The sequence below is a fragment of the Mustelus asterias genome, chromosome 1 (genome assembly GCF_964213995.1).
Source record: "Mustelus asterias chromosome 1, sMusAst1.hap1.1, whole genome shotgun sequence".
NCBI classification, from domain to species: Eukaryota; Metazoa; Chordata; class Chondrichthyes; order Carcharhiniformes; family Triakidae; genus Mustelus; species Mustelus asterias.
Window position 1 is genome coordinate 80,505,479 of NC_135801.1, and position 13,213 is coordinate 80,518,691.

General features: G+C 41.3%; 1 protein-coding gene across 6 annotated transcripts in view; it reads right to left on the reverse strand.

The window, feature by feature from the left end:
* The window catches only part of wdfy3 (WD repeat and FYVE domain containing 3), a 363,659-nt gene that overhangs the window by 108,437 nt on the left and 242,009 nt on the right, over positions 1–13,213 (reverse strand). For all 6 annotated transcript variants that reach the window (XR_013498143.1, XM_078213959.1, XM_078213927.1 and 3 more), the window contains 2 exons: positions 8,969–9,198; positions 2,029–2,138 (listed from right to left, as the gene is read on the reverse strand). Coding sequence is in view for 5 of the 6 variants with exons in the window: in XM_078213959.1 (XP_078070085.1) it covers positions 2,029–2,138; positions 8,969–9,198 (340 nt within the window). In the remaining variant the exon portion in view is untranslated. The remainder of the gene's footprint in view (positions 1–2,028; positions 2,139–8,968; positions 9,199–13,213) is intronic.

The window sequence follows — 13,213 nt, forward strand, 5'->3', positions numbered from 1 at the left end:
GGAGAATGTGTAAACTCCATACAGTCATCCAAGGCCGGAATCAGACCTGGGTCCCTGGCATTCTGAGGCAGCAGTGCTAACCACTGTGCCACCATGTCGCTCTCTCCTCCCTTTTTGAATGCAACAACTTGTTGGTGTACAGTTTTATAGGTGGTGGTTAGCATGTTGTATCTTTCCCAATTAATATGTAAAACTCAACAGTGCTACAAGTCATTTGACTAAGGAAACATAACAACCAAGTTTGGTTTATGACATACACAATTCTAGCTGTGACTAATGGGCAGCATACATAATTAGGAGCACTGATTAACTTTCTTTTATTTTTGGTGTGCATAGCTTCGCTATTTACTGAGGACATCGAGTGAGTCTTTAGTCAAGACCCACATTGTGATCCTGACCTAATCTTACTCAAAGATTGAAACCACAACTAAAAATAAGAGTTCATACTTGGATACCTCCAGGAACTGATATACATTTGACACTTTTGATACATGTAATACATATATCCATAGATGGATTTCCTTATAAAAGTGGGACAGCTCCTGTATGTATGATCCTTGATGCATGCTTGAAATCTGTTGTGATTGGTAGATATAAAAATTGAATAGATATATACAGTTTAGATTGTGTTCTTCAGAGACTGGGGCATCTCATTTTGGATAAATATTAAAAACATGACGGAATAATGACTAAAAATTTGGAGAGGCAACCTGTAATGGAGTGTTGGGGCAAAAAGAGGGAGAAAAAAACATTGGGAGGTTGGCGGGTAGAAGAGGGGAAACTAGGTTCAGGACGGGAGGGGAAACTGGGAGGGGAGGAGGCAGGGTGGAGTGATTCACAGAGGAAACAGAGGAAGAAATTTTGATTACCCCACTATCTAATAGCAACACATTTACATCATATTCATAACTAATAGTAAAATAGTAACAATCAGGCTCCCCTCATAATCATACATCACTGATTGATCTTATAACCTGTTGATATGCACCATTAAATTATAGCTCGAAGCATCTTGCACTGAACCATGTGCAGTCAGGATCCCCTGTCGATGTCACTTAAAACAGGCCTGATCCCTCTCCATGTTGAGAATTCATGTGATGGTGACAGCTCTGAACCGAGCGCCTCAATCAGAACGATCTGTATTTGAAAGTTACATGTTCTTGATTCCCTATTCCCCTTCTTTTGCATGGACCCACCATTCTCCCTGTCTCTCCCAGAGTTCCATTCCCAGGTCCGCATCTTTTCCCGACCATCATTTCCCAGTCTCCATTTAATCGTCCAGTCTCCACCTTCCTCATTCTAACTGGAGTCCCTCTGATTTTAGAACTCCTCCAGAATTCAGGCTCCTAATAATTTCTGAGCACCACCTCATCCCTAACTTCAGAGCCCTTGCATGGTTAGGGACTTTATGACTCCATATACCTGTCTCTCCAATTTCCTGCTGCCTGCGTCCCAAAGGGTTGCAGCTCTCTGTTGGCGGTCGGGTGATATCACTGAGCGTGAAGCTTTAGAAGTGGCCAGTGATATTGTGGAGCATATGCACTGCGGAGGAAAATTAAAATAGCTGACCTTAAGGGTTTGCTCAAGGTACAGCAGGGGAGAGGTACCTCTGATTCCAGGAAATTCCTGAGCATTCGGGAGGGTTAGGAACTCTATTGTCTATATGCCTTCCTTCTGTTTTGAAATTTGTACAATTCTACAAAAAGGAAATAACTATGAATGCAGCAAAAGCTGGATGTAATGCATCAATGAAGAACAGATGAGCCATTTACATCGAAGTGTCAGGATCAGGAATAACTTAGTTTATTGCATTTTTGTTAGTGTTAATCATTCTTTGTAACAATCTTTTTTCTCTAAAATAATGATGATCTATATACTTAAATTACAGAATGTCCTTTCTGTTCTATTATGTCTAATATTTAAAAATTACTGACTATGAGTCTCATCCTGTTGATTACACAAACAATTGGGTCAGTCAAAAAGTAAGATAGAATTGAATTAAATGATTACTTCGGTAATATATTTTACCTTCACTGATATCTTGGCTGTGAGTTCCATCTGGTTCAAGATCAGAAGGTATCATGATGTGCCATGTTGTCATTCTGGCTTCTGCTTCCAGGCCAAACCCTTCAAGGTTACTGTGTTAAAAAAATATACACAATATAAATGTGGCCATGCCAAATGTGGAAATAAAAGACAAGTTTTTATTATCTGATTTTGTTAAATGTAGATTAATAAGTGATACATAAATCTGTCCCTAATCTTAAACTACTGAGTAAGCTATGTTAATGGCAAAAGATAGGTCAGAGTAGCTTTTTTTTTGCAATCTTATCAAATTCATGCAAATAGTTAAACCTCTTCGAGACACACTGTGGACTGGATTTTACTTGCTTTCTATGGATGTTCAGGGGGCCAGTAAAACATTGGCATGCCTTTCATTTTCTCGCTGCCAGGATATCTTATCAGCAGTGGGTGGCTCTCCCATTCAGAGACCAATTGAGCCACTTCGGAGGGAAAATAAGAGCTTCTGCCCACTTCCACTAGCGCTTAGCTAGTAGCTGCTGGGTGAAGGAGGTGGAGAGACTGCTGCCATGTGGAGAGTCAGCCAGGTAAGCTCTGCCAACTTCCTGGGGTGGGGGGGGGACCACACAAATGAGCACCTTGTTATTTGGGAACAAGGCACTCTTTGACACAAGGAAGGGCCCCCAGCAGCAATGGCTATCTTGAATGGCAATGATGCCACCTGTCCTAACCAACCCCTCCCCACTGCTGCAGCCTGCTCAACAAGCCCTGGTGCTCCCAGACCTCACTTACCCGATTACCTGAGGGAATAGAGTGAAGGTTTACCAGGCTGATTCCTGGGATGGCAGGTGTGTCATATAAGGAAACACAAAGTCGGTTAAAATTATATTCATTGGAATTTAGAAGAGTGAGAGGGGTCTTATAGAAACTTATAAAATTCTAACAGGGTTAGACAGGGTAGATTCAGAAAGAATGTTCCCAATGGTGAGGAGTCCAGAACTAGGGGCCATAGTTTGAGGATAAGGGAGGATAAGGTGAATTTATGGAATTCACTAGCACAGAAAGTAGTCGAGACCAAAGTATTGTGTGATTTCAAAAAGAAATTAGACATAGCTCTTGGGGCTAAAGAGATCAAGGGATAGGGGAGAAGGCAGGATCAGGATATTGAATTTGATGATCAGCCATGATCATAATGAATGGCGGATCAGGCTCGAAGGGCCTGCTCATGCTTCTAGTATCTATGATTGTGAGGCCACACTATTCGGGGCGGCACAGGGGCGGCACGGTAGCACAGTGGTTAGCACTGCTGCTTCACAGCTCCAGGGTCCCGGGTTCGATTCCTGGCTCGGGTCACTGTCTGTGTGGAGTTTGCACATTCTCCTCGTGTCTGCGTGGGTTTCCTCCGGGTGCTCCGGTTTCCTCCCACAGTCCAAAGATGTGCGGGTTAGGTTGATTGGCCAGGTTAAAAAAAAATTGCCCCTTAGAGTCCTGAGATGCGTAAGTTAGAGGGATTAGTGGGTAAATATGTGGGGGTAGGGCCTGGGTGGGATTGTGGTCGGTGCAGACTCGATGGGCCGAATGGCCTCCTTCTGCACTGTAGGGTTTCTATGATTTCTATGATTTCTATGATTCCAGGTGCAGAGCCCCAGCAATTGCTACCACTCCCAGGTGCATTGCTGAATTACTGGCCTCAGATCGGCTGGCAGTTCTTTGGAGAGGCGGGGGGGGGGGGGGGGGGGGGTACATGAACAGCTGACCTCTCTACCATGGTGGCAGCTGATTAAGAGGGAGCACCAGGTTCTGCTGACTACCAAAGTAGGGTTATCCACATTTTTAGGTTTGTTGGTGGAATCCCCACTGTCCCCTCCAAACTCTGGCCATAATTTTCATCATCTTACAGCCTGACTAGCTCACAGTTAAACACGTGAATGACAACAACAGCAATGTGCATTAAATTGTACCTTTAACATAAAAAAATGGCCGAAAGCACTTCACAAGTGTGATATCAAATAAAATGTAACACTGAGCCACATAAGGAGATCTTAGGATAGGCCTATCGACTTGATTAAAGAGGTGGCTTTTAAAAAATGTTTTAAAAGCAGACAGGTGGAGAGGTTTAGGAAATTTATTTCAGCTTGGGACCTGGGCAGTTGAAGTCACACCCATCAATGGTAGAACAATGAAAAATTGGATTGGCGAAGCAGACCAGGATTGAGAAGCGCAGAGATCTCAGGAGGTTATAGGGCTGGAGGAAGTTACCAAGATAGGAAAGAGTGAGGTCAACAAGGGATTTTAAACAGCAGTAAGAATTTTAAAATCAAGACATTTTTGGACCAGAAGTCATTGAGCACAGGAATAAGGGGTGAGCAAGAGTTGGTGCAAGGTAAGAAACAGGCAGCAGAGTTTTGGATTTGCTTTGGTTTATGGAGGATATAGGCCCAGAGGTAAAAAGTATGAAGGTTTCAGCAGCAGATGAGCGGAGGCAGGGGTGATAACAGATGTTACAGAAGTGGAAGCTAGTGACCTGGTGGAGAAGATATGGAATCATATGCTCAGCAGAGTCAAGAAAGAGGGCAAATGGATTGGTTCAACTTCAGATAATGGCCAAGTAAATGGATGAATGACTTGTAAAAAGTGAACAACATCACCATTTATTTCTTGGATATGGACAAAGTTATTTCAAAATGGGATACACATTTTTAGATTGGCTTTGAACACTTCATAAAGTAGAAAACAGAAAAAGAATCATGTTTTGGCTAGAATATTAACACTTATGATTGCATTGCTGTTCTTAGTTCATTCATTCCATATACTTCTCATTACAACTTTTAATAAAGACCTAAATAGTTAGAATGAATGATTACAATATTTTTAGTTATGACCTGGTAGTAAAAGTGTTCGTTAGTTTTTTGAATTTAATTGTCTGCATAAAAAGTCACAACACTTCAAAATAATTTTGACGTATGCATGAGACATTTGAAAAAGCATTGTATATAATTCTAAGATTTACTTTCTATTTACCAATAGTAAGCACTGTTGATTTTTGATCAAACACATTTTGTTCTGAAATTCCATTTTAGTTCATAACCATTTCTCAACCTTCATCATACATCCTCCAGTCATCATTTTGGCCAATGATGTCAATGGCTACAGAGCATCTCAGTCACAAGTTGATGGGGCTCATAAGTTTAAAAAAATGTGGCTTCTTTCATTGCAAAAAAATTGAATATATTTACTTGGCAAGATGAATTTCAGAGCAACAGTAGCAATATAAAAACAAATCTGAATTATGTATTTGTTTAAAATTTGCAATTGCAAATTTTCATTGTAGTGTTTCTGCTCAGTTGTGCTTTATTTTTTCAGCATGAAAAGCTTGAAATTGGCCAACTTGTGCAAAATATCAGGGTATTGCAAGTGCAACTTACATCCAAAAGAAATAAAGTTTCTGTGATATTGTGTGTTAGTTTTGAAAAAATTGTGCTGGAAACTGGCTCCGCCCACAAGGCTTCCAGTAACCCTGTTACAATATAGGAAGGACGTGAATGCACGGGGGGGGGGGGGGGGGGGGGAGAGGGTGCAGAGGAGCTTTACCAGGATGCTGCCTGGGATGGACCATTTATGTTACAAAGAGAGGTTGGATAGGCTTGGGCTGTTTTCATTGGAGCAGAGAAGACTGGGGGGCCTGATTGAGGTGCTCAAGATTATAAGGGGCATTGACAGGGTGGATAGGGAGTAGCTGTTCTCCTTAGTTGAAGGGTCAGTTACGAGGAGACGCAAGTTAAAAGTGAGGGGTGGGAGGTTTAGGGAGATTTAAGAAAAAACTTTTTTACTCAGAGGCTGGGTGACGGTCTGGAATGCACTGCCTGGGAGGGTGGTGGAGGCGGGATGCCTCACATCCTTTAAAAAGTACCTGATGAGCACTTGGCACGCCATAACATTCAAGGCTATGGGCCCAGTGCTGTGATTCTGCGATATGTTGCAGGCTGGGGTGAACACCATGACAGGTGAAGGAGGGAAAGGGTTAATGTTTTTTTTGTACTCAATGTATTTTGTACCTAAAAGGTTGAACTTTGTACCTGGAATGTATCACAAACATAACCCTTCCTTATGGCTAGTCTCCCCTTTGTTTATATTGCTCCTGGTAGTAGTATAAGCCATTTGTTCATGGTTTCATCTGTTACTTTTAGTAGTACAAGCCATTTGTTCATGGTTCCCTCGCTTGTTTATATCATATTGATAAAACAGACAGTTAAATGTAAATGTTGGGTGGTAAGTCTTACGTTTCCCGTAGGCTTGTATATGATTTAAACAAAGGAAGCAGCTACCAAATGGTAGAGTGCGAGAAACATAGAAACATAGAAAAACTACAGCACAAAACAGGCCCTTCAGCCCCACAAGTTGTGCCGAACATATCCCTACCTTTTAGGCCTACCTATAACCCTCCATCCTATTAAATCCCATGTACTCATCCAGGAGTCTCTTAAAAGACCCTATTGAGTTTGCCTCCACCACCATTGACGGCAGCCGATTCCACTCGCCCACCACCCTCTGTGTGAAAAAACTTCCCCCTAACATTTCCCCTGCACCTACCCCCCAGCACCTTAAACCTGTGTCCTCTTGTAGCAGCCATTTCCACCCTGGGAAAAAGCCTCAGAGTCTACCCGATCTATGCCTCTCAACATCTTATATACCTCTATTAGGTCTCCTCTCATCCTACGTCTCTCCAAGAAGAAAAGACCGAGCTCCCTCAGTCTATCCTCATAAGGCATGCCACTCAATCCAGGCAACATCCTTGTAAATCTCCTCTGCACCCTTTCAATCTTTTCCACATCCTTCCTGTAATGAGGCGACCAGAACTGACCACAGTACTCCAAGTGGGGTCTGACGAGAGTCTTATATAGCTGCAAATGGCCGTTTGAAGGACGGCTCCCACTGGGACAGCTGCAATCGCACACAGTCACTTCAAAGGAAAGGACGCGGGAAGAGCAGGGGGACCAGAGGTTGCATCTTGACTACAACTACCAGGAGAATTGTGCTTTATGACCCAAGGATACCAGTTAGTCTCTAATCATAAACCAGAGTGTATCAGAAGCTGTTAAAGGAACTATAATTTATGATCAAGGACTGTTAACTGGACTTTGCTTTATGGCTTGTATTGGGAACCCTGATGTATAAATGTCCACGCTTCTTGTGTTCAGAGAGAACTTTGGCTTCCGCTTTCAAGGGGTCAAGTTCTCCCACAAGCTTGTGAGAATAAAGCTTACTCTATTTGGACTCATACCAGCCTCAAGAGGTATTTTTACCGACTTCAACAGGCTAAGACATACAAAAGACAGGAACCTCGAGAAGGGCAAGTACTTGACTTTCGTATGGACTAATGAATGGATGGTCTGATTTAAAAAGTTGGTTTGGAATATTTGATTTGTGGCGGCTTTTATTTTAGTACTGTGGCCAAGAAATTGCTGTGCTGGTCAGTAACAGAAGAAAGATAAGTTGTTGGACTTTTGGTGAATGGGGAATTGGAGTCGCTTCCACTGGTACCTTCATTCAGTCAAGCCAATCACAGACAGTCAGACAGAAACCCTTGATTGTAACTTCGGCCCCATTTTTTGCTTTCTTGTTTGGTGGCTTCTTTTGTTTTTGGATGGCAGCTGTTCATGATTCTGCCGTTCATGCTTCCTCTAGCTAAATCTTATATTTGTTTATTGACCTATTCCAACTTCCTTTTGCCTTGCACCACCAATCCTTTTGCCGTTTACTCTCTCCTGCTGTCCATCCTACCACAGACCCTCCCTTTTCTTCTTTATCAACCTCTCTCTTTCACTGCTTCTGTAATAATATTAACCAATTACATCTCTAACTTTTCCCATAACCTGAAACATTAACTTTCTCCATTGATGCTGCTAGACCTGCCAAGTATTCTAAGCATCTTCATCTTTTCTTTCAGGAAGGGGACATTTTGTTTGCCTCGTCATTTCCCGGTGGCATTGGCTGTGTCTGTGATGATGATCAGATTGTGCAGGATGCAGCAGACAATGACAAGTTGGGACACAGGTTCTGGTGGGAACTGCACAGTTATTTCCAAGAGGTCCAGGCAGTGAAAGCATCCCAATTGTCTGCTCAATCACACCTTATGTAGCAGCATGGTTTTCATTATATGCATGTTTCACCCTTGTGTGTGAGTCACACATTAGAATCATGAGCCAAGTGATTAGTAATTAGCCCTCATCACCCAAAAATTACCCCTGGTTTGTCAGGATGGCTCAAATGCAGAAATGTGATCTCTTTTCTGATCCAGTTCCCCCTTTAAAATTGTACCACTTAGTTTATATTGCTTCTCCTCCATTTTACCACTCTGTCAACATCCTCTTGAAGTTTGCTAGTATCTTCCACACTGCTTACTATACTTGCAACTTTTATATCATCAGCTCCATTACCAAAGCCCAGATTAGAAAGAACAGTGGTTCTAATATCGACCTCTGGGGGATACTACTACACACATTCTCCCAGTTTGAGAACAAACGGTCCATTGCTACTCTCTCCAATTTTATACTAACGCTGTTACTACATTACCCCTTTAATTTCATGGGCTTCAAGATAATGGGTTCTCTAGCAATGGGAGTAGCTAATTAACCAGAAACACATTTTAAAACCAACTGCCTTCACATGAGGACTATCATATTTAAATAACTGGAGAAATCAAAAATCCAAACATAATTAAATTATGGTTTGATGACATTCATGCATCATGCATCATAACACCCGAAAATAATTTCTATGTTAGACTTATAGAAATTAAGATACAAGGAACTGAAATATTATGAATGATTAAAAATAAGTTTTTGTGCAAAAACCCTGGACTTTTATTAGAACAATACTATGTTGGCTACTTTGACATAGCTACCATACAGTTTAAAAGTTTTCAAAATTATTTCTGAAGACTTACCTTCCAACATAGAGACTAATTAAACAATGGGCCAGGCAGCCAATGAATTCTTGATCATGATTGCCAGGTCCGAGTATAAGCGTGCGGTTGACTGTCAGGATCCGTAAAGAGTCTAAAAGAGCAACTTGCTGAGGAACAGTCTTATGTGGTCTCGATAACTGGTAGAGTATTGTCCGATTCAGACAGTGGTAAATTGGGTCCAGAGACAGCCCTTGGGACCTCCGTTTAGACTAGACAAAAAAAGACCAACATGAATTATTATAGATCTTTAACGATTGGAGGATTTCAATATTTTTTACTTTGCTGTGGCTGTGAAGAAATGGAAGTTAGAAATCACCAGTTTGCCAGCACACTGTAGATTCTGATTGAAACATAGCTCTACAAAATTGAAATCAATTAAGTACAACAGAATAAGATTAAACATTGAAAAGACTAATAGGCAGTAAATGCTCATTTCTGTTTTGCATTTGTGCATTCAATGTATGTTACATATATATTACATAGAGCTTCATGTGATAGACTGATTGTTGGTCCATTTATGCTGTACAGATCAAAAGGCAATGTATCGACAAAGCCTAAAAAGATATTGAAAAACTATGCATTATTCTACATCAATTTCAATAAACTAAGAAAATATTAAGCAGACATAAGCTTTTTAAAATTTTTAAATCACATTTGCTTATTGAATGCCTATATAGATATTTCAGATTTGCCTTTCATGTTTAGCAGTTCTCATGCTACTTATCCTTCGAACATTCACTGGCAGTCACCTTATGTTAAATTCTTTCTGGCAACATGACTTTCAATGTTGTTCCAAACCAAACTTTCATCTTTCATTAGAACCAATTTCTTGATGTCAATGGACAGTTTTTTATTAGTTCAATTTTCCTTAAACACGCCATGTTATTTCATGCATCATACTTCATTTACAATAAAGGGGAATTTCAAAGAAGTTGCCTCCAGGTTACAGGGGAAAAAAAAGTCATTAAAAAGATTTGCTGGTTGAGGAAGACAGATGTGCTGTGCCCTCATTGTCTGTTGCATCTACGTAGTCCCAGAAGTAATTTATTTCCTCTGGCAGAAAACAAAAATCTGTAAAATTTCTCAAATCTACATCAAAAGATACAATAACACATAAAATGCTTCAATTGCCTCTAAGTGTTCACTATACTCTTTGAGGAAGAGTTGAATGTGTAGCCTTCAGAAACAGGCTGAGCATTTCACTTTTAATTTGGAGCCTTTGAATTTCTCTAAATGTTTCACTTTTCTGTGAGGAACTTGGATGACAAATAAGCCATTTTTGACTTTCTCAAACTTGGCTTTTTAATTGGCTGCTAACATTTCAATGCAGAAGTGTGAACTGTACCTCTGTGCTCATTTACTTTTACACTAAATATTGTAAGGCAGGTATTTCAAATGTAAAAATGTTGCATACAATGCACCATTATTATTTAAGGGGACTATGCTTAGCAAGTTGTCAAACTGAAAGAAATCTCTCTAAAAGTTAAAAACCTGGGGGCCAAGGTAAGTAATTGTTTCAAGTGAAACTGGTGACTTCATTCCCTACCTTCAATTCAACTATCTCCTCCATGTTGCAGTTGTGATATCACTGAGTACCAATAATTTACAGACCTATTTACACAAAATGCAAGGAAACACTGCTTGAATATAATTAATCTGCCATGACATTGCACACATGGGGCTGGATTTAATGAAGCAGTGGAGGCCCCCTGCTCCAGTAGCTCACCCTAGAGTCATTTAATACTCGGAGGGATCGTCATTGTTTTGAGGAACGACTTCCACCCCAATCTGGGAGGAAGTCCTGCCTCTGGGCTATTGGCCAAGCCCATGTAGCACTGCCACCTGGGGTAGTGGCCACTGCAGTGTGTGCATGTAGGAGGGTTGGGCATGGCCAAAACAGCTCAGAGGTGGGAAAACATGCCCTGTGCAGTCAAGTCCTTTTGCTCTTCTTCAGCAACAGGCCTACTTCCAGTCAGAGTATGATTATCATTTTTTTTAAATTCCCAAAATATATCACTACACATTCAATTACACTGAATCCTAACTGCCACTTTTTAGGCCCTTCTCAGAAAGAGTGGATTGTTATGACACAAGAGGCGGCCATTTGGCCCATTGTGTCTGCACCAGCTCTCCAATGAGCATCTTCTTCTCTCACCTTATCATATCACTTTGCAGTTGCCCTTGTTCCTGTGTCTGTCTGTGTGTGAAATTTTAAAGACGTCTTGAAGAACATGACAGACAAAATATTATACTATCATAGAACAGAACATAGAACAGTACAGCACAGAACAGGCCCTTCGGCCCACGATGTTGTGCCGAGCTTTATCTGAAACCAAGATCAAGCTATCCCACTCCCTATCATCCTGGTGTGCTCCATGTGCCTATCCAATAACCGCTTAAATGTTCCTAAAGTGTCTGACTCCACTATCACTGCAGGCAGTCCATTCCACACCCCAACCACTCTCTGTGTAAAGAACCTACCTCTGATATTCTTCCTATATCTCCCACCACGAACCCTATAGTTATGCCCCCTTGTAATAGCTCCATCCACCGAGGAAATAGTCTTTGAACGTTCACTCTATCTATCCCCTTCATCATTTTATAAACCTCTATTAAGTCTCCCCTCAGCCTCCTCCGCTCCAGAGAGAACAGCCCTAGCTCCCTCAACCTTTCCTCATAAGACCTACCCTCCAAACCAGGCAGCATCCTGGTAAATCTCTTCTGCACTCTTTCCAGTGCTTCCACATCCTTCCTATAGTGAGGTGACCAGAACTGCACACAATATTCCAAATGTGGTCTCACCAAGGTCCTGTACAGTTGCAGCATAACCCCACGGCTCTTAAACTCCAACCCCCTGTTAATAAAAGCTAACACACTATAGGTCTTCTTCACAGCTCTATCCACTTGAGTGACAACCTTTAGAGATCTGTGGATATAGACCCCAAGATCTCTCTGTTCCTCCACAGTCTTCAGAACCCTACCTTTGAACCTGTAATCCACATTTAAATTAGTCCTACCAAAATGAATCACCTCACATTTATCAGGGTTAAACTCCATTTGCCATTTTTCAGCCCAGCTTTGCATCCTATCTATGTCTCTTTGCAGCCTACAACAGCCCTCCACCTCATCCACTACTCCACATCAAAATATTGGCCAGAAATTTATTGGAGTCTGGCATTTTGCAGTCAGCGCAATGAAACAGATTCTGTTCTTCATTCTTCTGCTCTAATTTTGCAGTGCAACTTGCTGCAAGTGAGAGTTGGCAATGGTGCAGTGAGAGCAACAGCAGTTGAAAACTTGGTGAATAATGGGACCACTAGCCTTCCTCCGTAATCAATGATAGATTTGATTGGTTGACAAAGCTCTGAAGTGGCAGCTTGAACACCAACACCATGAATTACATGTTGTGAAATATTATTTTATTTTTTTCTCTACGAAACATGACACATGGGGAGATGGTGGCAGAGGGCGAATGTCATTGGATGAGTTATTGAGAATCCCAGGCTAACTTATTACACAAGGAATGGAGTATAAAAATAGGGAAGTCTTGCCAAAACCATACAAGGCATGAGTTAAACTACACCTGGAATATTGAATAATTTGGTCCCCTTATTCAAGGAAAGATTTACTGGCATTGGAGGCAGCCTCGAGAAGGTTCATTCGGTTGATCCCAGGTATGGGACAATTTTCTTAAGAGGAGAGGTTGAGTAGGTTGGGCCTGTACTCACTGGAGTTTAGATGAATGAGGCACAATCTTGAGATATATATTATTCACAGGGATGTAATAGATGCCACGAGGTTGTTTCTCTTGAAATCCACTCCATCTGACCAAGGAGCAGTGCTCTGAAAGCTAATGGTATTTGCTACCAAATAAACCTGTTGGACTTTAACCTGGTGTTGTTAAAACTCTTACAACCTTATCATGACCCAGATCTACAGCTATGTGGTTGACTCTTAACTGCTCTTTGCCTACCAAACCACTCAGTTAAGGTCAAATAGGGACGGGCAGCAAACGCTGGCCTTGGCAACAACACCTACATTCTATGAAAGAAGCAAGCAAATAAACATATGAATTCGATAGATCTTGCCCAGGATCGAGATTATTATATTTTAATTCAGGGATCTAAGGCAGTCTGCTGTCTGCATACAGAAACTATATATTTTCTATCAATTCAAAACATGATGTTACTTGTGGAATCACCATAATGATTGTTGGTCTGAGAT